Below are 27647 nucleotides of genomic sequence, written 5' to 3'. Positions count from 1 at the left end.
AGTTTCTTACTTGCTGCCGGAAGACAGAAGACTTGGAAGGATAATAGGATTTAATGGGGCTGTACCCTTTGCCACAGAGGCTTACAATCTCATTTTAAAGCTCCATAACTCTCCTTCTCCAGACCTCAGCTTTTATTTCTCTTTCCCTCCAACTCGTTGACGTAAGACTTGGGCTACTACTTCTCACTGGTTGCCCCCACATACGTCGTTGCAACGGGAGCCATGCCTGATTCGAGATAGCTCGGGAGAAAGTTTCTTCCTCTGCTTAACATGAACCCGTGGAGGCGGCACAGGAGGGGCCTCCACTTGTTGCAGACTTTAGACTGCAATGGCTAGCGCTTGGACTTGCTGCACTAGCGCGTCGAAGTGCTCGGGTTGGACTTGTGGAACTTGATCTACCGGAGATCTTGGTGGTGAATTCTGAACTGAGCATTCGGAACTTGGAGCATGATGCCGAGAGGCATTAAAGGCTCTTCTGCTCCTTAGTTTCATAGCCGCAACTCGGACCCTTCCTCTAGCGTCAACTGTTGCTGGAAATTGGACCCGGGGGCAGCCGTCGGCTGAGGAGGAGGAGCTCTGGCGCGAGAAAGGCGGGTGGCGGTCCGTCGGCGGGCGACGTCCTTCGGGAAACCTGCAAAATGCATAAGTCAGAGGGGGGCTTAATTTTAGAGAAGGAGATGGACTGTATGTAGAAGTTCTAAGCCCTCCCTTGGGAGGAAGAAGCCCCTCTCTGACTTAAGCATCGGAGGACCGGTGCCGGAAACCCCGGCCACCGGCATTTTGCAGGTCTCCCGGAGGACGCCGCCCGCCGACAGACCGCCATCCGCCATTCTCGTGCCGGAGCTCCTCCTCCTCAGCCGACAGCCACCCCCGGGTCCAATTTCCAGCAACAATAAGTATCCAAGACGTGTGTTTTATATGGTAATATATAAAAAATTTATATAAAACTAAATAATTGTTTTCATCTAATTTTTTTATATGAGGTTATAAGTTGTTACAAATAGTATCAAAGTAAATTCAACATATCCTGCAATCAAATTCTTGAGAAATCCGTCTCGATGAAAGAGGCCAGGGAGGCCGAGGTGCGTCGATGACCGGAGGGAACCCGTCGAGGTTGCGGCACAAGCAGGGCATTGCATCGCACCCTAGGCGTGCGAGTCACATTAACGTCAGCTTACCCCCACCCCAAGAAGCAACTCGGAAGCTCACCCCCAGCTCCAAACAACGAGCAACCGAGTCCATCACGGAAGAATGACTGACTTCAAGCAGAATAAGAAAGGAGAAAACGACCCATCGCCGTCGGTCCGCCAGCATCCGCCCCTTCCATTACCCATCATCGCGCCAGCAATCGAGAAAGCTAATCGACACGATTAGAATCATAGCTATATATGTACGCAAGCAAGCAGGTCGTTTTTAATTAATCGGATAGACATTAGCGCACCGGAAAGGACCGCACCGGTTCACGCATCCAACCCTACGGCCTCCGTACTATTCCCCCCCACAATTTTGCAATCCAACTTGCCTACTCTTTCCTCACTCCTTCCCCCTCTTCGCTGCCACTGGCCCCGCTGCTCCTCTTATCTTCCTTCCGGTGGAGTCGATCGCATGACAGCCGAAACAGAAACGGACAAATAGTGCCATTCCACTCTCTTGATACCCTCTCCTTTCGCCTCGTCTCTCCGTCTCATGTTCCGTTTCTGGGAGTAAGATAAACGAAGTAAGAGAGAGGCAAATCGGGGGAAAATAAAAAGGGAAGGCAGGGGGGGTTAATGGTGGTGGTGAGTAGTGAGAGCAGTGCGTGGATATCATCATCAGCGGTGCATCCTCGTATTCGCCGGAGGAACATGGACGGCGGCTCGGGAGATCACACCATCCATCGTTGCTGTTCCTCCTCTTGTTCGCCCTTCGCCAGCGAGACTGCGTCAGGTGCCGCGTGCTGCCCCTCCTTCCGTTGCCCAAGAATAAGTGCCCGTCGGTCTTCTCTCTCCGGTGGAGACGTCGACGCATGATCTCCGCCCTGCCGTCCCCTCTTCATCGCCCTCCTCCTCCGCCTGCTGCTCCTCCTCCTCCTTCTCTTGTTGGCCCTTGAAGAATTGGGGGCCCGGGTCCGATGCTTTCGGCCACCATGGCGTCGATCCTGTCCTCGACGTGGAGCGGCGGCTGGAGTCGGTCTCTCAGGTAGATACCCTTGCTCTCTTCCCCTCTTACCCTGTGATTTAGCCCTATTGTTGCATCCGGGATGGGAGGGTTCTTGCTGGGGGGTTGATGTGGTTCTTGGTTCGAAAGAGAGCTAGGTAGAGAAGTCAGATACCGAGATGGATAGATAGATAGATGAGATAGGAAGAGATGGGGAGAGGGAGAGGGGGAAGAAAAAGAGGGTGAGAGAGTCAGAGAGGGCTTAGTGAGAGGGCTGTGCTGCTACCACACCGTTTCTTGTTACGATCAGGTATGATCGTCATCGTCGTGGATGGGACTGGAACGGGAAGAAGACGAGGCGCGTGGGGAGCCCCCTCCCCCCGGCCGTTGTTTCCCCCACGCTCTGCAGTCAAGCGAGCGATCCACGCTCCGGTTCCGATCTCAAGGTCCGTTCCTCCACTTCTCCATCTCCGCCTCTACGATTGTACGCACCCGAGCCGTTCGCGGATCGATCGTTGCCCTCGACGAGATGGATCTTGGATCCCACCGTTTCCGTTATCTCGTTTCTTCTCTCCTCTTTTTCTTTCTTTTCTCTTCGATACTCGCGCCTTCGTCTTTATTGATCAACACGTTCTCTCTCTCTTTTTTTTCTCCTTTTTTTTTGGGCATGGATGTAAAACAATGGATGCAGATTCTCAAGATTGCCAGGGAAAAATTCACCCAGGAGATCTCCTTCAAGTCCGAGGATAAAGATGTTTCGCTTGCCAGGGTATCTTCTATGCTCGCATCTGTTTGTAGGCATATCTTGTATCTTTAATCACCGATCTGTGGAATTCGTTGGCAATTTTGTTGTGATGGTTGTCGTTATTTGACTTGTGCTCATTTTGCTCTTGAGAAAAAATTTAGGCGAGTAAGATGCGTCATCTTTAGCGCTGTCGTGTTCTTTAGAAGCATCAATAGCCACAACTAGCTGCCTTTTCAGTTTGCTTTGGTCCTATTGCCATTAGTTTCGCTTCATATGTAAAGCTGTGAAACTTGATCACACTGGCATTTGCTAAAATTTAAGGTGGAAGGAAACTCTAAAATAAATGAATTCCCATCATGATGGGCAACTACAGATAACCCTTCATTTTTGTTTCATAAGTTTGACTGGTGAACTCATGAATTTTGATTCCTTCTCTGCAGCATGACGTAGGTGACAAACTATGGAGGAGATTAAGAGATAACTGAGCATGAGAGTAGTAGGAAATCCCATGCTTCATCTGTGCACTTTATTACTTTTTATCTGGTTGTGCATTTTTTCTGCATTCATGTGTCGTCCATGGCTATCCGCATTCTCTGTTATCAACTACTATAGTATGCTGCTAGCATTTTGTGGTTGAATTGGACCTTGCAGAGGTTATCCATTGCTTATTTGATAGCCGTGCATTTGTAGATCAGTAGTTTTCTTTGTAATGGGACTCAGCTTCCTGCCAAACTCACGAATAGAGTTTTTATTTTTTAACTGTTGTTTCATAGTGGTAATCCATCCCATCCCCATTATCATAAATTCTGAACGTTCATGCATGGAGTCAGTAAATGGCATAACATGTGATGTTGGCTACTAACAATGTTTTTCTTCCTGAAAAACATAAACAAAACAAATTTCAGTGGTTTACTACCTTTCTGTTATATTACATGCTGAATTCGGAGTGTGTTGATATGATGGTTGCTGAAACTAATCTTGCAAAAAAATTGTAGGCCTTGCTGTATATTGCTGCTGAAGATGAAGCTTTTATGGCTTTTCATCGAGATATGGATATGTGCTCATTTGTAAATGAAAGAAAGGATGCTGCAGTTCCTTTCAAGGCTGAACCGGAAGTTAGTAATGTAGAAGATATTTCTTTAGCTGGCAAGAGCGTGTCTGGGTGGTTAAATGAATTAGATACGATAGCAAAGGAAGTGGAAACAGAGTTGGTCTCAAGAGACATAGGGTGCCATTTGGAGGAAGTGTTGGAGGCTGTTAATGCTGTTCTTTTTGAATCAAGAGGCTTCAAAAGACTGCCTGTGTTTCTAGATTCAAAGTTTTCGTACTTCCATATAGTACTTAGCTGTGGATGTGGCAGTGGTAAAGCTTGATTCTTTCTGGCTGTTTATGGTTCACTATCAGATGTATTTCCTTGTTTGGTCGTACTTATGTATACGGTTTTCAACTGATACATTTATATTGAATTTCTGTTTTGCTGGCAGCTATCGTGCTTAGCATCATTTATATTGAAATCTGTCGAAGACTTGGTATTACCATTGTTGGTTCTTGTGTTGGGGAAGATTTTTTGATTTGGCCCCAGACAGGGAATCCAGAGGTATCTTATTTACTGATTATAGCTGATTTTTTAGATTTGCACTCTTGCGAACATGATTAACATTGTCATCGTGCTACCACTTCGTTTCCTCTTATAGTTTAGAAGTCAAATCGATAACTATAGTTTAGAATCTTTAGATAACAATTTTTTTCATCATTGGATCTCTTATACCCATTATATCTGCTTCCATTCTGTTTTTAGCTCTCTGAACCCCATTTTTATCCTTATTTACTGGGTTGAAAATCCCTTTTTTTGGATCAATTTTTGTCTGATTACTATAATGGGTCTTTTCTAGTGTTTATAAACATTACCCATTTCTAGATATGTCGTATCTTTCTATGATAGTGCAGAGTCATGGAGAGTAAATTTGATGCCACTGCATTGTCCAATTTCCAAATTGAAATGATGTCAACCCTCATGCACTAATTTGTGTTTTTAATTTTTCTAAAGGAACTGTTCAGGGCTTCTTCAGGATGTAGCTTGTTTGCCATGATTAATGGCAATTGTGTTCAGGATCCTAGATCAAAGGCTTCTGACTTGAACAGTAAATCACTTTTAGAACTTGATATTGCAACTAACAGAGATATCATTGGGATTGCGCTGGCTAATCTGATCGTAAGTTATAAGAGATATGACACCCTCCACCTATGCTACTGACTTCAAAACATCTTTCATGCTCAAATACTCTATTACCCTTCTATCTGTCTCAACCTCCTCCTTATTTCCATTATTCACAGAGACTTCATTGGAAACGTGCACCAAGGGCGAACTGGGGGTTGATGTTAACTTCTCCACTTAGACCAGTTCATCCTGGGAATGACAAGACTAACATGGCAGAGAGCACGAGGAATCCACTATTCCGGCCTCAAGAGCTAAGGTATGTTTGCTTCCTATCACGACTCTTTGTTTTCAAAGCAACTGCTAAATGGAGCCATTTATGATGAAATGCCTCTGTGTTGTTCCTCTGAGGTGCAAGTTTTGAAAATATAGCATGTTTACCTTATATATTGTTAAAACGATCTTCTTTTTCTTGTCATCCTAAACATTTCTAAAATCAAAATTATCTTAGAGCATATTGACATCTTAAATTCTGTATAATCCTACTTCTGAAGTGTTGGAAGATTTGAAGAGGTTTTCTTTAACAATAGACTCAGGCCCTGTTTGGTTGGTAGAAGGCACTTTCTGCAGACAACTTGTGACTATTGGAAGTTTTCCTCTAGAGAGGCAAAAGGGAGGGACATGATTGGGCCTGCCAGCAAACCTGCAACTATGTTCTTTTTTTTTTTTGGAAAAAAAGAAATCATGTTGAAAATGGGTTTCCTTTTCAGGAAAATTAGGAGTTAGGGGATGGCAGCCTGGCCTGATCCTTCCTTGAACTCTTTAGACTCTAGAGAGATAGAGAATCCTCACCAATCAAAACTTATCAATGGGAAGCAATATCCTTCCTCTAAAGAGCACTTTAACCTTTGATAGAAATGATATTATTGTACTAGAATTCAAGTACTGGGGTTTAATGTAATGCAGATGTTCTGCTGGGAAAATCTTGTGGAGTGATGAAACGATACTAGGAGTGTAGCAGTCAAGGTTGATCTAGAATACATATCATCCATTGCATAGAGTAATATACATAAACAACACAATGGTTAAGTTAAAAAAAGGTACTAAGAGATGCAGTATGAGTGGTGCATAAGAGTAGGATAAACACCTTACAAGGCAGGTTAGCGTGTGCCTTCATGTGATTTGCCCTGATTTTTTCCACTTTCCACTTCTTTCATAGAGTGTTGGTTGGATGCATGACACAAATGTCAAGTGTCCAGGAATCCAAAAGAATTTGAAGGGGAACCTTCAAGAAATGCAACACCATGTAACTATAATTGTGCATGCAGAGCATGTAATGAATGATCTGTTGTAGGAACTGCTTTATGCGACTGATAAACCTTTCTTAGATGTTATAATAACTTGGTAGCTTCATATAAATTGCAGCACCACCAAAAGTTGACATGTAATAATCATGATGCCATCAAGTGTCGAGAAGTTTCATGACGGTCCAAGTCCTTGGCACAAATAATTTTAGAGTATGTCCAGGAAATGTTGCCTTCTTGTGTGTTTGACATTGGGGTAACAAGTGGTTATACTTATTTGCTCAATTTTTTTTATGAAGGTTCTATTAAAATTTTCTCTTTAGGTGGACGTGTTATTATGGGAAGATACTGGTGTTGCATAATTTGACATGTTCACTAGCAATATACTTTTACCTACTGCATTTCATCCCTATCGAGTTCAACCAGTTTCTAAAGGCTGCTGAGATATGCGGGCAGTCAAAAGGACCGCATAGTGTATATGCAATATGCCAACCACATATTATTTTAAACTTTAAAAATAAATATAAGATATTAAATATAATAATAACAAGAATAATGCTATGCGATATATTTTGAATGGATAATGGCAATATTAATAACAATAACTAGCAACTACTACTTAAGTTATCAACTAATGGGCTTCTCAGGCTTTAATTGGGTATTTTTAGGAAGCTGTTGAAAGCCACGCCTCATGTTCCTTGGGAAAAGTGATAAAAAAAATCATCGATCCACTTACAGTGGATGATTTTCAGATCCTCTCCAGTTCTTGAATAAATGGCAAGTTCATCACCAACTCGTGCATATAGTAGGGGCTTTCTAATCAACAGTGGGTGACAGAACTGTTGATGGGATGATGTGATAGTTCTGTGGGACATGTTCATCCCAGTTCAATCAGTCACTGTTGGTTTGTGGGACCCACCTATATGGGTGGCAGTGGGCGAACAACTTGTAACTTTTATCACTATCATGCTGAAGTTCCATAGTCTAATTAGAATTGATGTAATATGGAAATGTGGGAGGATCTAGTATCTAAATACTTTTACCTTGAATGTATCCTCTTAACCATGCTGTGCATGCTTTGCTATTGTGTTTAATTTAGCTTAGAATTGACAAATACTTCTAAACAATTTAAACTGCTGGAACTTGATTATGATAAAAGATAAAGAGGAAAAGCCCTGCAACTGATCTTCCTGTGATTTGCTGTCTCAAGATTGGCAATTATGGCTTCGGAAAGATTGTTGATTCTTCAGCCTCACAACTGGAGATTAAGGAGAGACCATGGCATGCTTTTATACTTTAACAGGTACTTAAATTAGCCTTTTCGAATCTTGTGCTCTTTATTGGTGGAATAATTAAGACTTAATGCTGAGAATGTCCTAACTACAGGAGGTATGGAGAAGCAGTTCAAGAACTTAGCATTTGCATGGCCTTTGCACCGGTGGAGGAGGCAGAGGTCCTGGAACCATTTGTTGAGAAGCTGCATCTTCTCCGTCTTTTATCATCCTGGGAATCTTGGGAGCAGGCTGGATCAGTAGCAATTCCTTAGTTGTCTGAACAGTTCTAGTTTTTTCATACTTCCTTTCAGCTTTGCAGATGCCGTTGTAGCTTATTAACTGTATGTGTGCGTGCTGCATATTCCTTATTGCGGCACATCACTGACTTGGTGTGGATGTTAGAAGAACTGGTACAGTGGCATTCTTGATCATCACAAGCTGTCCCTTTGTTTTCTCAAGCATTAACATATTGTCTTCAATCCATGAATCGTTTATTTGTGCCCTTGTGGTTCATTATTTAGCTACCGGACCTCCATCGATCTGGACCCTCTCTTCTCCAGGGTGGTCTCGGAGGGCTTGATTTGGCAATCTGCCTTACCAACCAGCCTACTGGTCATCGATGGATGCTCCATTGCCAAAAGTTGTATCATACATGAATTTGGCATCATGGCCGTCAGATGATTAATGAAACTTGGAAGAACCATTTAATCTGTAAAGATGGCTGGATCAGATGTTGCTAAAGGCTTTAGCAGTGCTAAATTTCTTCACAAGTTCCCAGACCTATTCGCATTGGCTTTGCTGATGCCATGCTAAATTGGCCGCATTTTGCCCTTCAGCTGATCTGTCCTGTGCATTACCGGGGTGCTATGGGTCCAACCCGCTCTGTTTGATTGGGATTTGTTTCATGGTTTACCTGTGTGAGTTCACCACACTCACCAAACTCAGTGAACCTAATTAAGTGGTGTTATCTTCTTGTTGAAGTTGTATGGTTCTCTTCGCGTCTTAAACTTCATTGACAGACTAGTGTTGGGTGGATTGGAAAAGCAAGGTGCGCATCAGGGAGCAACACCATGTGGAAGACTCTCTCTGGCTCCAGTCCATTGCTCTCCTCCTTGGAGCCGAAAACGCACTCTGGTGGTAACCACGCGGATGCACATAGATGCCACCCTCGCGCGAATGAGACAAACAACCGGATCAATCCTGTCCCGAGACTGATAAAAAAAAAAAAAACCTAAAAAACACGACCTACATAAGAAGAGGGAAGGAGAGAGAGAGAGAGAGAGGAAGCGCGGTTGTGGCGGCGGCGGCAGTGGTGCGGTTGCGATGTCCTCCTGCGTGTGCATGTGGGGGCAGAGGCCGCTTCTGCTGCCGTCCTCCTCCTACTCTTCCTCTCACAATCCCCTCCGCCTTCCTCCTCCTTCCCGAGCTAACGATTTCTCCTATCTCCGCCTCCTCCGACTTCCTCCTCCTAGCCCTCGCCATCGACACCCTTCCCTCCCTCCTCCCAATCCGAGCAGCCTCCCCCTGCCTCCATCGTCGCCAGTGTCCCGATGCTCCGTCCTCCCCCCAGGCCCACTCGCACCTCCTCCCGCCCCGCCGCTCCAAGAAGATGGCGGTGGCAGCAGCGGCGACGGGAGTAATAACAAGAACACCAACAACAACGACAAAAATGGGTGGGGTTGGTGGTGGCGGTGGAACCCCTTTGACCCCGATGGCTCGTGGAGCTCCCCTCCTCCTCCTCCTCCTCCTCCTTCCCCGCTCCTCTTCCTTGGGGACCAGGAGAGGGACGGGGTGGCGGCTGCTACTGCGGTGCTCCTCTTCCTCCTTTCCCTTCTCCCTTATCCTGCCCTGGCCAGAAGCGATGGTATCGGTGCCTCCATCTGGGAGGTGAGGGGGGGCATGAGGAGGCGGCTCGTGCCCGATCCTTCTGGGGACACCTTCATGGTCGACAAGGGCAGCAGCAGATATTGCAAAGGCAGTGACGATGGCAATGGCCGCTCCCACTTCCTCCATCCTGGACTGGAATCTTGCTGGCGGCACTTTAGGGATCTCGTCCTGAGGTTGATGCTCCCGGAGGGATACCCTGACAGCGTCAGCAGCGATTACCTCGAGTATTCCCTCTGGAGAGGGGTCCAGGGCATCGCCAGTCAAATCAGCGGCGTACTCTCGACTCAGGTACTCATCCTTCCGATCCCCTCCCAAAACAAAAGAGAAACGAGGAGCCCTCGTTTTTGGTTTGTTTCATGATAGCAGACGAAAAATTTAATCTAAACACGCAATGAAATACCGCACTGAAATGTTTATCCTTCCTGCAATTTGCATGATAGGTAAAAGCACGTATGCATTTTTGAAGTGACTTAACTTTTCAAACCATAATCTGGTGTGCAATTTGGCATGCGACAGTGGCAAGATTAACTTTCTTGTCTAACAAGGGGAAAGGGGGGAACCTCCTAAAGCTCTTAAATTGCAGAAGATTATGGTTCCCTCTCAGGTTGCCATTACAGACAACCTTTAGATTATCATCATCTTTGTCGAGCCCATCCACTTTCCATCTCCTTTTGCTTAACCCATGCAAGTTTATTTTGAGAGTCTGGACCTGGCTCATTCCTATGTCCTACTCACCATGAAGACTCAATGACTAAATGGCTGAATAGTTTGCCAGCGTATGTAGATTCATTGTGTTATACTTTTTGAGGACATGTGTGGTCCTTGAAGTCCTTGAGTTTGGCTTCTCTTTGTAGATTCAAGCAAGTTATTATGCTTATGGCAAATCTAGAGCCAATTTAACCTAATTGATCCAATTTCCTTAGCCTTTTCCAACTAATAGCTTTTACATAGGGGTGACGATTTCTGACCTTGACTTGCGAAATTTCTAGAAACAAAAAGGTGTGGGTGAGGATTTATTATAATGGGTCAAGTTTGGTTTGCTAGAGAACCAACCTGATTATAGATGGAGTGGGTTTGCATTTAGCATCCAGACTTGATGGATCATCATCAGTTGATCAAACCTTAAAACAAATAGTATTGTGGAACATGGGCTGGTAAGTCCTAAATTTGGTGTATTGGAAAGGCTGCTGCAAATTAATGTTTAAAATAAGGAATGGAATGGACGTTCAGAATTTGCCAAGTTTTCTTCTTTACTCTCATTTCCTCTCTCTCTCTCTCTCTCTATCTCTCTTTCACACACACACACAATGATGCAATTCATTTTGATGCCTAACCTTAGATCCCTCCTTGCTAGCCCTGTCTCATTTTCATTTTATAAAGCACACAATTAACAAGTGAAAAGCCCCAATTGGCTTGCGGCGGTTACAATCCGTTGGAAAACAAATGGGTTGATTGTGGTATGGGTATGGGTTTTCCCCATTTTCTATCAAGCTGGTAATTAGGCATCTCCATCTAGATCTAATAATAGTTAGTTCCAATCCATATAGGATACTCATTGTTGCCTTTGCGCCAGCTGCCAGTGCACCCTGCATGATTTCATAGACTTCTACTGGTAAGCTGAGCAGCCTGTAGTCACTGTGTTCTTTGCTAATTCCTTTTGAGAAATCAAGTTTTTATATTTCAATTTATAAATGCATCTCTTCGGATAATCTTAGTAGAAAGCCTTGATTTTAGATATAACCAACAACTATCAATCTTTGATACTTCTTAACAATTGTCTCATATATCATTCTTGCGACTTTTTTGCATCAAATCCTTAATTTTTGTCATCCCATTATCAAATACTGTCAGAATTCAGCCCTTACATTTTTGTTCTCAAATACACCCTAATATTAAAAGACTGTCACAACTTTTATTTTTCCTTGTCCATCATTCGCTCCATCATTAGACTCTTGATGTTGCTCCTTGTCCATCATTCGCTCCATCATTAGACTCTTGATGTTGCTGTTCCTCTCACATGCACCACATCGCACAAGTTAACATTTGCATCACTGTCTTAAGGTCATTTAACTTTACTTGAAAATTGTTTTTTTTTTCATGTAAAATATTGACTGCATGGATTGCTTATTTTCTTACAAATCCATGTGCCATGTCAACTTCCAATCACACAACAAAAGGAGGGATTATTGTATGAGGGTGTGTTAAGATATTTTCATCTTTGTATTCTCAAAAAAAAAAAAAATCGTCTTCATATTTTATGTATGGGGATACATTGTTATAGATATCCAAAATGTTGCCCGCTCTTCATATTTCTTCTTATGGCTTCTGAACGTAAACTTATGTCTCACTAGACTACATTTTAAATTTTAGGATTATTTATTAATGACAACATAATTTTTGGTATTAAGAAAGCTTATATGAGTTAGACATTTTTCTCCAAGAAAAGAGTTGAACAGAGATCTTTGACCTACAAACACCTTGGTCATAAGGGTCAAGCAAATAGAGTAAGTAGTGCAAAAAAATGCCCTGTAGTCACCCTTCAATTAACACCTACCAGTAATGCTGGTAAGTTTGTTTCAGCATAACTTCTTTCTCCACCTTATATTTCCACTCCCATACTTTACTAATGCTATTAAGTTCAGCTAATGAGTTCTCATTTAGGTTGCTGGATCTAAAATCATAGGCAGATAAGTTATTTCACTTGGATGCACAGAACTTACAATCGGTATACACATATTTTGCAAAATCTTTTCATTTGTGTGGCCGCTCTATGTATTTTTCATATTGTCAAGATAGCAAAAGTCTATTATTAGGTCTTGCATCCTTGTAACTAATATTATTTAAGCCCATTGCCAAGATATCAAGAAATATCATCTTGATTATGGGAATTTGAAAGTTTCTCAAGTGTTTAAACAAATTTGTTATTAGAGTTTATATCATGTGCATGTGCAGTTTACTATAGTCAGAAACATGTTCGTCAAGTTGTTGATCTTGAGAAACATGGAAATTCTACCTCTTACTTGTCCAGTAGGAAAAAAAAGTACTGCATTAGGTTGTGAGGATATCACTGAATTTTATATATGTCAAAACCTTCCAATCTTTAAGCTGATACCTACCCAAGGTTCTATCAGCTTTTTATTGACACTTACTTTGTACCCTGAAGATGGAACCATGTAGCATAAGTCTCGAGGTCACATAATTGCCTTCCTTATTGAGTTTCTAAATGCCATGATACTTCTCCAATCATTTCGGATTGGATAAAGTAGTTTGTTAAATCAGTAATAATTTCACAACCATTTCTCAAACTGTATTATGCTATGGCCCTGAAATTTTATATTTTTGCATACTTTTCAAAAGTTGCATGTACCATAGTTCTCTGGCCTTGGCAGTTGTTCTCATTTGTCCTCCCTAATTGTGATTTTTCAAAAATCACTTGTCTGTGGGATCTTTATTGACTGGTTTCTAGCTTTAGTCTTCCATCTTACTCCTAATGCAGTTATTATGTTAGATGTATTTCTCAAGTTCTCTTCTCCCTCATCTTCGCTAATTTCAAGATGTCCTGAATGTCTTCTTTCAAAAATCTGCCTTCCATTAAGAATCATCACAAACTGCATGCTTAGCAATTCTAGTTTCTTTTTCTCTTTCATTTTGCCAAACCAAATTTGCACCTGAGAATAATAAGTGCTGATAGATCTCTCTGCTATAAGCACATCTTCTTTCTGTTCTGCACTCTTTTAGTTTGACCGATAAAATTCTGGATGGTGCTGTTCCTTTTCATGTTATTTTTCTGGTTCAATTCAAGTCGTTTAACCTTGCATACTATTTTCATTGTTCTTTGCCAGGCTTTACTTTATGCAGTTGGATTGGGGAAAGGTGCAATTCCAACAGCAGCTGCTGTCAATTGGGTGCTTAAGGATGGAATTGGATATCTCAGCAAAATATTATTGTCAAAATTTGGTCGTCATTTTGACGTTAACCCTAAGGCATGGAGACTATTTGCAGATCTTTTGGAAAATGCTGCCTATGGAATGGAGATTCTGACTCCTGCTTTTCCTCAATTCTTTGTTTTGATTGGTGCAGCAGCTGGGGCTGGTCGTTCAGCATCAGCTTTGATACAGGTACTATCCAAATCTAGAAAAATCTGTCTAGATAATCTTGATGTTTTGCATAGCTATCTAGCTTCTGAACATTATATGTCTACAGATCTCTTTTAGACTAATTAGTTCTGCCACAGGCTATGAGGTAGGTGTTGTCCTATTCCCTTTAGCCAAGTTTGGCACAGAGTATCTGTGAGAACTGGTTTGCATGCTCATTTATTTTTAAATGTTTCTTCTATAAAGTGACAAGGCTTCATAATTCGTATCTTAATGAGCTAATACCCATCTATGATACCTCGTAAAAACATGTAAAATGCCATAATCACAGTAGGAAACTGACATATATATGACTACAAAGTTGTGATTGGCTAGTTAACAGACTTTTAAGACATCATCTTGATATTGATTTTATTCTTTATGGAGATTAGCATTCAAAGTCATGCACTTCTTTTCAGGATGCTATTGTGAGGATAGGATCTTGAAGAAACTTCAATGCACTTAACTCTTAACACTATATATATATTTTTTTATCCTTTAGTTCTCATGAATCTGTAGGACTGCAAGCATTTGCTTTAAGCTGATGCCTTGCTTTTCTTATGGGAGTGGAGCTGGCACTGTTGTGGATTTGGTTGGTCGATTGCAAATTCACATTTATCTATATATAGTCATACATGTGTGCATATTTGTGTATATACAAATACAAATGAATACTCAACTTTTTGTTATACAAATTGGTTTTGGGTTCATACCAATCCAGATGGAATAAGTTTTAATTTTGCCAATCTTCGTGATTCAATGGTCTCCTTACTCAACTCTAATTTTGGCAGTTTTAGTTGAAATATTAAATAATCCAATAAATCAACTAAATATGTTACTCCTTTAATACCAAAGTATGCTATCCATGATTCATTGAACTTAGGAGGTGGTAGGACATGTCTTTCCTAAATCAACTTGATTCATCTCACAGATTAAATAGAAGGCTAACTCATAAGATTTACTACTCAATCGGCCTTTCCAAATCATATAAGAAGTTTGCAATTTCTAGAATTTATTAGTTGTCATCTAATTTATGCATAGGTATGTTTTGGCGTTCAACCTGCTCGCTAAAATTTGCAACTTGTCTATATTGTCACAGGCTGCTACCAGAAGCTGTTTCTATGCAGGTTTTGCTGTGCAAAGAAATTTTGCAGAGGTACTCATGCGCTCCTTAGTTTATCTTCCTATGATAAATGCCCTATACTAACAATATTAATGTACCATATGGTAGTATTGGATTACATTTTATGCCAGCTTGATTTGTTGACTTGGATGGGCTGTTGGGCAAGGGGCTGGTGTGTATGTGTGGGTGTGTGGTGGTGGTGTGGGGGGGGGGGGGGGGGGTGAAGAGGCCTATTAGGAAGACTTGAGCACGTATCCTCCTAGTGAAAGTTAATAATGGGCTGTTCATATTAAGGATCCACTCAATCAGTCATGACCTCATCATTGTTTGCATCATGCAAAATATTTCCTATCAGAGTGTGGCTGTCTACACACCAAGGAATTCTCTACAAATGAATTTATATGATTTGTACAGTCAACTGTCAACTTGATGTCGACCCACTAGAATTGATATTTAAAAGCTACCAAGAAACTTCAGGCAAAAGAGCGCTTGCCATGAAACATAAAAGGCTAATTGGTAGGTAGACCTAGCTTGTTAGTCAAAATTTAAGTTTTTGCCACTGGAGATCAATCCCTTGAATATCCCTCAAATTTGGAGAAATCTAGTTGATAGGAAAAATGACAAGGTCTGATGTGGGGAACTGCATCCATCTTTGAAGCGTCCCAATATTATGCTGTAACATGGTTGGAAACTGTTGATTATGATTTACAACATTAAAAACGACATTGCTAAGGTACAATGTTGCATGTTTCTAACTAAAGCTGTAGGAAAATATTAACAATTTTTAGTATAAAACAGTAACATTTTTTATCGGAAGATGCAATGGGTTGATGCAAAATGTCCAAGTCTTCTGAAATTTGACCATGTGTTTTATATTTCAAGATGTGTCATAATGGTTAACAATGTAGATTCAATTTATATGGCTTGTCTGTGTTTGATTAGCGTAGGTTGGTTGATTCTATTATTTTTATGGCTGCTCAATCTATAAGAAAGAAATGCCTCAAAACATTTGATTTTTGGTTTGAAGCATTTTTAATATTGTTGATCATGATTGGTAGCATGGATTTTCTTTTTATATCCTGTTACATAGTTTGCTTTGTCAAGGTTAGAGCTCAAAACCTTCCAGTAGACTCTTGCTCAAAAACACATGTATGTATATGTATGTTCCTGTGTATATACGTATGCATGCATGTATGCAGGTGCATATGGACATACATACATATGCATATATGTGTAGAATAGTTAATCTAGAATCAAAATTGTAGGATTTGAATCCAATTATGTCACCATGAACAACAAGACCAGCCATCAAAATTATAAATCCACATAGTTCATCTTGATTTCTAATTTAGAACATTTAAAATGTCAAAAGACCAAAAAGTTTTATTTCACAACTCCAAGTCTTGATCTTGTGGATACAGATGGATAACAACAGTGAAGTTAAAGTATTAAAGTGCATGATGGACTAATCTTTGTTAGTGACAATTACTGGAAAACAGGCACTTGAAATGCATGTTTGAAAAAAGATTAAAGCAATATAATAAAAGTATAAAAAAGAAATTAATATAACATAAGAAAATTAAAAAAATAAAAATTAATAAATTTGTAACAATGTCTCAATAAGAAACCTTAACAATCACTGTCTGCCCAAATCTGCTGGACCAGGGTTTTTTTAATATTAAAATAATGATGGTTATTTCTCAAAAAAAAATAATATTTACTGTTATTTGTTGTACTATATGATGAAACCTAGTAGTAATGTAACACACTTTGAGGTGAATTACAAATAAAATATTATAGAAAACCTGAAAAATAATAAATAATCAGTTTGTAATGAGGTTTTTGTAACTTTATATTCTCACTATAATAGTTATAACCACCATCATCTGCCCACATCTGCTTTGTGCAGGATTATTTTTGTTAAAAAAATAATAATTATAACTTTGTGGAGAGAAAGTTCTCTTTGCTGTAGCATATGCCAAGAGCCAGTAGTTATATGATATTATCTAATGTTTCATTAGTAATTCCAGGCTTTGTTTCTTAAACTGTTCTGCTATTGTTATTATGGTTTGATTTTGATCTAAATGAAATCAGCCAGTGCTATAATTTAAAATGCCACGTGATCATACAGCTTGATAGAAAGTGGATACACACCTTCTTGTGTGAACCTAGATTGGATTGTTGATTCATGTGAGATGCCTGCTTGATCAGTCTTTTAGCACATATGTAAGAATTACAAGTAGAAAAATGTCTCAAGGCCTAACCCTGGTACTTAGAAAAAAAAGAGATAAAGCTTTATGTCTCAACTGGTGCTTCATTAGACAATTCCACCATGTACCGCACTGACCCCATGAATTGCACTGGTAACTTTGTTTCATACAGCATGGAGTACCCCATACAATTACTCTAGCTTCAAAATCTATCATTGCAGGAGTATGATAAAAAGGCCTTTTCTGATGTCACAACTGACTGTAAGTGTAGCATTGAATCTGAACTGAAAACTGGTAGATGCTAGTTAATGGAGTCATGGTAAAAGATTATGGGTCCTTTATGTTTGAGTTGGAAAAAGAATGGTTGTGATTCCTTTTTTAGGCTCGAGAAAGATTTATTCTCAGGTTTGAGAGAAAGGGCATTTTATAGAAGGTATTTCATAATTAAGTATTGGCCATTTTCAACCAAAACCTTGACAGGAATCAAGAGGGAATATTCTTCAATTTTAGACCAGTTATTACAATCTACTATAGATCTCACATATCTTGAAACACATATCTACCAAAAAATTGGGGTATTTGGTTTCTCTTTAATCATATATCAAATTATACCAGCATCTTGACATAAGAAACAATTTTTTGGTGATGGACAAGTAGTAACAAACCTTTGAAGTGCATAAATTTTGTTATATTTAGTGTTATTTATTTATTCAAATTTTAAAATGTTGTAAATGGTGTTTAATAATGTGACATTCTTCGTAATTGGTCTCATCTCATGTACTTTCCACTGATTTGATGTGGGCTTGTATCTTTGCTCCCTCTCTCTCTCTCTCTAATATGTATCAATAAGTAGATTAGTAATCTAGTTTGATGTGGGCATGTATCTTAGCTCTCTCTCTCTTTCTCTCTCTAAAATGTTTCAATAAGTAGATTAGTAATCTAGTTTGATTGTGTAGGTCATTGCAAAAGGTGAAGCTCAAGGAATGGTGAGCAAGTTTCTAGGCATCATGCTTGGTATAGCATTGGCCAACTACATCGGCTCTTCCACACCATTAGCTCTTGCTTCTTTCGGTGCAGTAACAGGATTTCACATGTATTGCAATTTGAAGTCATACCAATCAATTCAACTAAGGACTCTTAATCCATATCGTGCAAGTAATTATACTTTTCCTTTTGTCAACCCTAATACATGTATTTTTTACCATTGCAATTGCTAAAACTATTGTGCGACGTTCTATATCTATTTACTAGTAGCTGTTTTTTTCCTCTTATGCACTATGTAGACTTATTTCTTTGTCCTTCTAGCATAAAGGGAACTACTATATGTACTATTCTAAATGTCAAATTTCTTTCTTGGTCCATATAACTACAATACAACTATACTACAATAAAGTATAATTATTATGTGGTTGTGTAGCTTCGTTATTACCATAATATAACTCTGGTATAGCTAAATCTTATGTTGTTAGTATGTATTGATGTATGTATATCAAACACATGTGTAGGCATACGTGTGTATACTTACATATATGCAGAAGTTATGCTACAATTATCAGTCAATTAAAAAATAGTTCACTGATACTATAGTTACATTACAATTATGGACGCTATAAAGCTAAACAATATAATTATGTTTCGAAATCTCTTCAAAAATTCATTGCACCTACTTCACTAGTGTTTCCTTCTTTGATATTCTTTTTCACAATTTCCATTAATATTATCTTACGTCTTTCCCTCCTACATCTTCAACAAAGATAAAAGTACCTATCTTGATGGAGCCCCATTAGATGTTTGTTTATCTGTCTATACCATCTTAATTTTTTATTCTCTATTTCTTTAGCCTTAATTGGTGCAACTCCTATGTCTCTATTATCCTCATTTCTCAAAAATATGTCTTTGTATGTGCATGTGTAATCTTGGATTCCTATTTTTGGAACATTGACAAAAAGAAACTTATCAGCCTGTCGAAATGCATTCTACAATCAATTTATTGATGATTTCATTTTTTGATTACCATTTAGATTTATTGCAAGTGTTTTATTGTTGTTCTCCTTTTTAACCTTGAACAGGTTTGGTTTTTAGTGAATATCTGTTGAGTGGACAAGTTCCTGGTGTAAAAGAGGTTAATGATGAGGAACCACTCTTCCTAGGCTTATCAATTGTCAACAGAAGAACACATAGTGTAAGTGGACTTTATTATTATTTGTTCAAGGATAGCCTAAATTGCTTTGGGAAGATATACTGCAAAGCAAGAGTATGATGAATTATCATTGCATAATGGTCTTTTCTATTTCCCAACCCTGTTGCAGGAGACTTGGATATCTAAAAGATCCTATATTTGTAACCAATTCTTTTTTCTATCCGGAAAGATGAGCAATAGCTGTTAGCACATTGGCTGCTATTAATTTAGCAATTTGCATACATATTTGCCTATTTTTTAATCTGTTTATTCTAGGATGATGCATAATCATGCAACATCTATTTGGCTAAGTAATATTCAGTGCATGATTACCCATCAACTTAAAGAAAGTTCTACCTAAAGGACCAAGAATGCAAATCGGTTGGTTTAGAATGGGGGATTAGCATGATTTCTAACTGCATTAGCTAGGGAATTAGGTCTGAGACCCTGAAAAAAAAAGAAAAAAAAAAGCCTTTTTGGCTTCATACTAGCAGTACAGAGTCATCTCCACTGGTGCCAACTAGCAGAAGTCAACATGGTATGGAATGTTTTTTACCTAGTGCTGATTTGTCATGCAGCAGCAGAAGGTAGCACTTGAAACCACATCCAGTTCTAAATGCCGTGCCAAAAACTAGTCTGGCATAAACGGACACTTGGAAACTTGTCCAGGTCTAGATGCTAACTAGTAAGGATTTGATTCAAGTCAGATTCATTTTAGATTTTGAAACATGGTGTTTGGCATGTTAGACTTTGGTCAAATCCTTTATAGCCTGAAGTGAAAGTTGGCATAGAAGCAGATACGGGGAAGTGACTATCACCAAGAAAAAAGTGTAGGAAATTAAAGCACATAGGATTGTCTCATGTGAAAAAAGGGAAAGAAAGAAAGAATGAATGAATCTATTTATTTGTTGGTTATACTTTGAACAATAAAATGGAACCTAGGTTCAAAAATGATAAAGTGGATATCCAAGACAAACTTTATCAAGCAGATCTGTCAAAAAGTATGATAATATTTACTAGGTGCTTGATAGTAAAGTGTGCAAAAGCATCAAGAAGCAGGTCCAGATGCGAGATTCTGTAGTGGGTGTTGAACAATACTCTAGCTACTTGGGTATGATCCATTGTCTCAACCTAGAACTTGGTTCTATCAAGTCCTGAGTGTGACAACAATTATAGTGAATCAATGGCCTGCATTTAGTTTAATTGATGTGGAAGGACATGTTTCTCAATTTAAGCATCATGTAATCATAAAATAAATGGTCATCTGATCATCAAAGCAATGCTAAGTCTCATCCAAATTTAAATTTTGGAGCTCATAGTCTTGAAGTCAAAATAAGGTTCATATCATTCCATCATCTTATAATACAAAAATAGTTAATTGTAGAGACAAACATTATATCTTTTAGTATGGGTGCACTGTAGAAATCTCTCTCTTTACTAATACAACCACTTCCGTAGTTACAAACCTCAACTAAAGAAACAAAAAATGAATAAGTCTTTTTCGTGCAATAGCAGCTTCAGTATATACACACAGTGTTTTGGGCTTGCTACTATCCTAATGCCAGTTGGTTTCTCATTCTGAAATTTAACAATTGAAGGGATGAGCTACACTACTTAGCAAGTATTCAAACAGACTGAACAAATTATGATTAAGCATAGTAAAACCATAAGAGTAATATGGATTCATTTTTATGGAAAATCAAATATCTACCAATAACATTTATCAAAATAGATATACTTTTCAATATATCTATTTCAAAACACTGAAATACACCTGGGGACACTTGGGTATGTTGGAATATGCTTGAAACCACAGTATAATCAATTCAATATCGACGGTCACTAACTAACTATTGCACCTGTGAGTCAAGGTTTCATTGATCAATAGCTAAGAGTTCACTTTGACTAACTATTGTAATTGCTGGTCAAGGGTTCACTGATGTGCTAACTATTACACTTATTGGCTAGGGTTAACTAGAGACCAACTATCATACCTGGTAATTGAGTGTTTACTGATTTCCTAACCAGAGGGCTCATTTCAATTCATGAGACCTCCACTTTTGAACAACATAATGGTTGCAAATATTGTGGGTGATATGCTATGTAGTACAATCAAAAGCAATTTCATACAATGAACTACAATTTCTTCTAAGATAGCTTACATGATACTAGTAGGCTCACATTTCACAAAATTACTACAAACACTAACATAAAGTTTTCAATCTCAACTTCTTGTAGATGTATTAATAAGAAGAGTTGACAAAATCTTGAAACTCTATGATCACTTTGCTTTCACCTAAAGATGGATAGTATTTAGGTTCCATGTAATCATGCATTTACTGTAATTAATACAATGAAATCCTGATTCTAATAAGACAATCTTTTATAATGTCATAGGGAAAGATGTGAACAAACTATTTCAAAATCAATAAACCATGAAAACAATCACTTACATAATAATATGCTAACTATGGAAGGACACTTACTCTACAGATTTATGTTCCAAAGCCTCACATTACACTGTTCTCTCTTTGTTCTAGCTAGATATTATTGTCCACTTCTTTTTTCCCTTCACTAGATGCAAGAATGGTAGGGGTGCAGCAACCATCTATATATAGTGACCTTGTAGAGTGAGGTGTCCAACGACCATAAGATAGTAGTTGGCCTTCCAGCTAGGGATCAGCTGGATAGCTGATTGGTAAGCATGAAGTGGCTATTTTAATAGTCATGGGTATATACCAAGCATGAGGTGGCAATATGCATGTGATGGCTGAACATGAGGTGTACCAAGTATCAGAGGCAGCAAGTATGAGATGGTGAGTAAGCATGAGGTGGCAGCTGGTTAGAGAAAATATGTGTGTTGCCAAGCATGAGGTCGGTATAGCAAGCATGTGGCAGCAGCTTACTAGGGAAAGCACGACGTTAGAGAAAACATGAAGTGGCAGCACCCTGTTGAATATTTGCAGCCTAGTCCTTGAGCTTTTCTTAAATCATACTTAGGACTCTAGTAGTAATTGAAATTTGATCCTAATGTCTCCTATATGTTTCTAGAATAACCCAACAGAATTAACTTCACTTCAAAATGAATCATATGCACACACAATGCTACAAACTATAATGTGTAGCTTACTTACACTATTAGTTATATATAAGATGCTACAAAGTTGGGGTGTTATGCTTAGCCTATTATGTGTTAATCTGGCTTGGATTTAATATTGTAGTTCCTTTCTGAAATGTGGTGCAAGCAGTACCACCTAATTTGGTAATCAGGTCTGTAGGTAATCCACTAACACAATCCAATTGATATCCTGCAAAGGACTTATAACCAAGAGAGAATGGAGGATCTTATGAAGAGCCATGTTTTTTTCTTTAGTTAACCTTGAAGATTTGTTGCTTGCAAAATTAGCATAAAAATCTACTGGCATTCTCCCATCTATTTTGTATCAGCATTATGGCTCTGACTTGATCAATAGCTCTTATCCAAGGTCAAATCTTTGTAAATCAACAGCATCTTTCAAGCCTCTAATTATTCTATATATACTGATACATATGTACACACACATATGTTAGTATGTACATACATGCAGATGTCTCTGTTTCTGGGCGTGTACATGTGTATGTGCTCTATACATCTAATCTGCACAGACCTCTTAATTTTAACATCTAGTTCCTGTTTGCTTGGTTTCATGCAGGAACAGTCTCAGGTACTGTCTGCGGATGCCAAAGTTGCAGCAGCTGAGATTTGTCGCCGGCTGCAGCTGGGGTCTAAACTCAGTGAAGTCATCAACCGCAAAGAGGATGCATTTGCACTTTTTGATCTGTTCAAAAATGAAGGTTACCTGCTTACGGTGAATGGTGGAAGATTCTCTGTAAGTGCAATGTGCGAAGGGGTTATTTATTTGCATGTTTGCTGTTTTCCAATCCAATCAGCTGAGATTAATTAAGCTGGCCTTTTGTCTTTGCAGGTGGTGCTTAAAGAAGGATCTTCTCTGGGAGATATGCTCAAGTCTCTGTTCCATGTCAGCTATCTATACTGGCTGGAGAGAAATGTAGGCATTGAACTGGGTAGCGTTGCTGATGAGTGCAAACCTGGGGGGAGGCTGCAAATATCTTTAGACTATGTGCAGAGGGAATTTAGCCATGTCAAACATGATGGGCTACAAAGTGGCTGGGTGACTGATGGGCTGATAGCACGGCCATTACCTCACAGGATACATCTAGGCTATGCTGTATGTGAGTAGACAGCTTTATGTCTTGTGGAGTCTGCTATGCCAGGGGAAAAACCATCTGTTCGAGATGCCTGCTTAAAAGTGTGCATGCATGGGATTTGGGGAACGAGAGCAACATAAACAGTTTTGTACTCCCTCCCACGGAGGAAGTGCTGATACAAGAGTTCCAGTTTGAACTGCAGGATATTGAAGCGAAGGTCCTTGACATCTCCTGGATCAATAACTCATGAGCCGCCAATTACTCTTTAACAGCACAGTTACTGGATAGAATGCGTAATAGTTCAGATTGGTAGCAAGCATCTATTCTCTGTTTTTTACTAGGGATTCTTTGGTTAGTTTGAGGTTTTTAAGGCTTTCAAAGGAGTACCAAGAGCGTTGGAAAATGATAGCCTTGCAACTTCCCTGCAAAATATTGATTTGATTGTGAATGCCTGCTGTGGTCTTTCAATATGTTTTTCTTTTGCTCCTTTTCTTTCTTCTTCTGCTTCATTGCTTTCTTTTGTTATTCCTGGAAAAGGGGGAGGGCGGAGTTAGCTGGTGTGCCTCCGATTGTCAGTGGATGCCGTACATCAAAGTTAGTATTTTACAGATTAACCGTGAAGCCCATAGAAAGTGGCTACCAAGCCTGAACCAAGTCTTCACATTCGCAGCAGAGCAAAGCTGGATTTCGGAGATTTTGAAGATTTTGAGAGCTGAGGTCAGTGTCCGCTTTCGTCCCTCCCCAACAGAAAAAGATAGGTCTAGTGGAAGTGAGATCTACTTTTTTGTGAGTCTGCCCACGGTCCTTGTGGAGGACAGGATTAAAAGAAACACGTTTCAGGTAAGAGAGCCAATCTTTTGTTAGTGTGCTTGTTCATATATAAAATGAGAGCTCACCAGATTGTCGTGGCTGTAAGTTGTGCAAACACTGTTCTTATTGTAAGGAAATGTTGATGGCTAATGGCTGTAAAACGTCATGAAAATTCCAGACTTCCCAGGTTGGCGTGCTCCAATGTGTGTAGTATAATGGGTGCATAGGTAACAGTTTGTTGCATAGAACTACTTATTTTCAGAATAGCAACCCATTGAGCTTGCCGAATCATAAGGATAGGTATCATCTCATCTATCTGCATAGAAAGGATCTGAAGGCTAGTAGTAGATTTTGAAAAAGATTCATGTTCTGTATTGACTGACCATGAACCACCCATTTGAAGAACACACAATTTTGGTATCGCGAACAAAGAATTCAAGAATGTGGAAACATGTGGTATCAGGAGATTCAGGACTCTAAAAGTCAGGTCACTTGAGGCAATTTGGCGACACACAATCTGAAAATGTTATGAGTCACATTGGCATCTTGCATTCATTTAGGTAGAGATGCTATAATGTAGCATGCTTGATACATGCCTCTCATGCCCCCCGCAGATGAAGTATAGACGAGAAAAAATAGAGCAGAGTTTTAATGAAAAAGATGGAGAAGAAAAAAAAAGTAAAAAAAGAAAAAGCAAAATGGCTTTTGATAAAAAAAAAATATATATATATATATATATATATATATGGAAAAAATGATGCAACCAAGGTAATGCAAATAACAACATAAAAACTAGTGAAGAAAATATTGAACTCCAGCCTTACAGCCCAAAACATAGCTCTTATTCTTTGAGGCAATGCAGCAACCGAGGTGAATTCAAAAGGAATACCGAGACATGCTAACCCATCAGCGGGCTGATTTGCCTGTCTGAAAGCATGAGTAGCCATGAAGAAATTTAGTAATGACAAAGATTGCTTAATATCAGCAAGCGAAGGATTAAAATGCGTAGAGTCGGAGTGCACTGATGTGTTTATATGAAGTACCAAAATCCACTTGATAACAACCGTTGAGTCACCTCTAACCAAACTAATCTGAATCCATCAGCATGTATAACATTACCTTCATGATCCCAAATTACAAAGCCCAAACTAGCAGAATCATCATTCCAAGAGGCGTCTCATTTTCACCAATCCATTTAGAGGAGGGGATACCTAAGAAACCAAGACTGCGGGTTGATGGTTGTTTCCATTGAATTCGATGAGGTGATATGTCCTGATAGATATGACTTGTTTACTCAAAAACACATACTCATTCCATGCACTCCAAATTGCCCAAGCTGTGTAACAGAGAAGAGACTTGGCAAAGGCACTGACCAACTGATCTCAACAAAGATTCATGATTGATTGTATCGAAGTAAATTTTGGTAGTTTGGTTGATATCTTCCGGAGTAGTTTGGCAAGAACATCCTGATTCTCTAGCAATCAACTTGAGTGAAGAAGGCAAGCGACCCACCCTTCTTTCCACCAAAATTATTTTACTCTAGGGGCTACTATTAACTTCCACACCCTACTGAGATCAATTCGCTCCTCCACAACCCAATGCGGCTGAATATATTTTAGTATATATCTTTAGTTCTCAACTTAATATCCCTAGCCTTGTGCCAAACAAGCCGATTCGGACATTAATGTGGAGGCAAAGGTTGATCAAAAACCCACTAAATTTGTATTCCAATTACCATCAAAAGTAATCAAATTAGAAATTATTTGGTCATCACCGTAGAAACTTAATATTCGTAGATTCGTATTTTTTTCTCAGCATATCTTATCTTTTTCTTTATTTTTTTATTGCTTGGCCATAGATCTTTTAAAAAACTAATGCTGCATTTGTTACCCAGCTATCAACAAAATCCAGGGTTCATCCATTTTTCTATGGCATAAATTGATCTCTACAACATCGACGTGCCCCTTTGTATCTAATAAGACTCGTAGCCATTAAAATTATATTTTTTATAAATCAATTTAGCCCATATAAAATCAATCCCCCCCCCCCCCCTCCTCTTTTTTCTCTCTTACTTTTTTCTAATAAGACTCCTAGTCCCTTGGGCTAGCTAAGACTGGGGCTCTCATTCCGCTCTTGTAGCGTCCAGAACTATGCTCATCTTCTGGGAGCCTCCACCTTCTAGTTTTTTCAAGGTGAACTTCGACGACAGCGTCAGTGAGGAAAAATGGAGTGGTGTTGGATTTGTTACCAGAGATCATGAGGCCAAATTTATGGTGGCTGGGGACCGATGGATCTTCGATCAGACTATGGTCGGTGCCAAGGTCAGAGCTCTATGGGAGGGCATCTCCTATGTGAGGCAAGTGTTGGGTGCAGATCGTATTGTCCTAGAGAAGAACTCAGCTACGATGATCGAGTGGATCCAAGATTCAAGTCATGCGGCTGGCGGGATGCGGTTGATACACGACATTCGTAGTCTTTTGGAGGAGTGCGCCTCCAATCGTGCTATCCATATTTTCCGAAAGGCAAACAGTGCGACGGACTGGGTGGCATCCTTTGCGGCTCATCACTATTTTGTTTGAGATAATCACATCTCGGTCCTGTCTCTTATGTATTTTTTTCTTCCTTCTAACTTTATGGGCTACACCCACACCCGTTGTGCGTGAGTCGTTGATGTACCAAAAAAATGAATGTTTAAACATAATGTAAATGAAAATAGATAAGAAGAAATGTAGTTGTTGAGATAAAAAGGGAGTTTAGTTTAATTGAGAGATTATTCAATGCGTTGGAAAAAATATTTTGAGTGAAAGAGAAAGGAGGTTTGAATGATTCAGAATTTTGGGTTGAGCCGAATCGGGTTTGGGCTGGGTGAAGCCCTTTTTTTGTTGACCAAATTTATCCCAGATAATATGCGGTCAGGTTTTTGCCTAGGTTGATTGACAAAAAAAAAGCAAAAACCAAACTTAACTCGGAATTTAGATTTAGGTCCCAAGCTTTAACCCGACAAATCCACGAGCCTTGGAGGACTAATTAGATTGGGTCACTGGTGGACTCGACTCATTTGTAGCCCTTCATATAATTTAACAAATAATTTATATAAAGTGTGAATATGAATTTAAAAACATAAACTAAAATATTTTATTTTAGGATCAAATTAGGTTGAGCCGGGTTAGGTTTGTGCGTGGCTAGGTCAATTTAGTTTAGGTTAAAGGTAACCTCGACCCAACCCAACTTAAGGCATGGTCAAGCTTTCTGAGTCTAAAGCTAATCCAAAGTTATAAAACATCGAGCCCAACTCAATTTGGACGTTTGATTTGTAACTTGAGCTGCAATTGGTACCGTATCAATTTTTTTTTCTTCTGCAATACCCATTTTTTTCATTTATTTTTGTAATTAAAATTACAAATTGTAATTGAGTCGTGGGCAACCAAATAACTGTTTAACTATTTTAGCAGCTTGTAAATCCAATTACGATAATTGAAATT

At 39.3% G+C, this 27647-nt stretch overlaps 2 protein-coding genes across 6 annotated transcripts; both read left to right on the top strand.

Moving 5' to 3' along the window:
- The first annotated feature begins 1428 nt into the window (after positions 1-1428).
- Positions 1429-8097, top strand: LOC103712990. Of its 5 annotated transcripts, XM_008799725.3 has the most exons (9): positions 1430-2178; positions 2447-2582; positions 2828-2905; positions 3877-4243; positions 4366-4478; positions 4929-5093; positions 5216-5355; positions 7551-7643; positions 7727-8097. In XM_008799725.3, the coding sequence occupies exons 1-9, from the start codon at positions 2111-2113 to the stop codon at positions 7884-7886; spliced, it is 1320 nt and encodes a 439-aa protein (XP_008797947.2). In that variant the 5' UTR covers positions 1430-2110; the 3' UTR covers positions 7887-8097. The 5 variants fall into 5 exon arrangements, with proteins under 5 accessions (XP_038982842.1, XP_008797947.2, XP_038982841.1 ...); XM_039126913.1 differs by having other exon boundaries at positions 1432-2178; positions 2447-2905; XM_008799727.4 differs by lacking the exon at positions 2447-2582 and having other exon boundaries at positions 1434-2178.
- An 84-nt stretch (positions 8098-8181) lies between these two features.
- On the top strand, positions 8182-24315 carry LOC103712989 (protein root UVB sensitive 1, chloroplastic). Its single transcript, XM_008799723.3, has 7 exons — positions 8182-9789; positions 13344-13619; positions 14734-14790; positions 17924-18122; positions 19037-19149; positions 22839-23015; positions 23112-24315. Exons 1-7 carry the CDS (start codon positions 8938-8940, stop codon positions 23385-23387), a joined length of 1950 nt encoding a protein of 649 aa, XP_008797945.2. The 5' UTR covers positions 8182-8937; the 3' UTR covers positions 23388-24315.
- Positions 24316-27647: the final 3332 nt, after the last annotated feature.

The sequence above is a fragment of the Phoenix dactylifera genome, chromosome 5, assembly GCF_009389715.1.
Source record: "Phoenix dactylifera cultivar Barhee BC4 chromosome 5, palm_55x_up_171113_PBpolish2nd_filt_p, whole genome shotgun sequence".
Lineage (NCBI taxonomy): Eukaryota > Viridiplantae > Streptophyta > Magnoliopsida > Arecales > Arecaceae > Phoenix > Phoenix dactylifera.
Note: the sequence above shows the minus strand (reverse complement) of the source record. Positions and strands in the feature narration are given on the sequence as shown.

Coding starts and splice junctions, on each gene's coding strand:
- LOC103712989 (XM_008799723.3), top strand. CDS start 8,938: ATGTCCTCCTGCGTGTGCATGTGGGGGCAGAGGCCGCTTCTGCTGCCG. Junction 9,790..13,343: donor GCGGCGTACTCTCGACTCAG/GTACTCATCCTT, acceptor GTTCTTTGCCAG/GCTTTACTTTATGCAGTTGG. Junction 23,016..23,111: donor TGAATGGTGGAAGATTCTCT/GTAAGTGCAATG, acceptor TTGTCTTTGCAG/GTGGTGCTTAAAGAAGGATC.
- LOC103712990 (XM_039126913.1), top strand. CDS start 2,468: ATGGGACTGGAACGGGAAGAAGACGAGGCGCGTGGGGAGCCCCCTCCC. Junction 5,094..5,215: donor TTGCGCTGGCTAATCTGATC/GTAAGTTATAAG, acceptor CATTATTCACAG/AGACTTCATTGGAAACGTGC. Junction 7,644..7,726: donor ATGCTTTTATACTTTAACAG/GTACTTAAATTA, acceptor TCCTAACTACAG/GAGGTATGGAGAAGCAGTTC.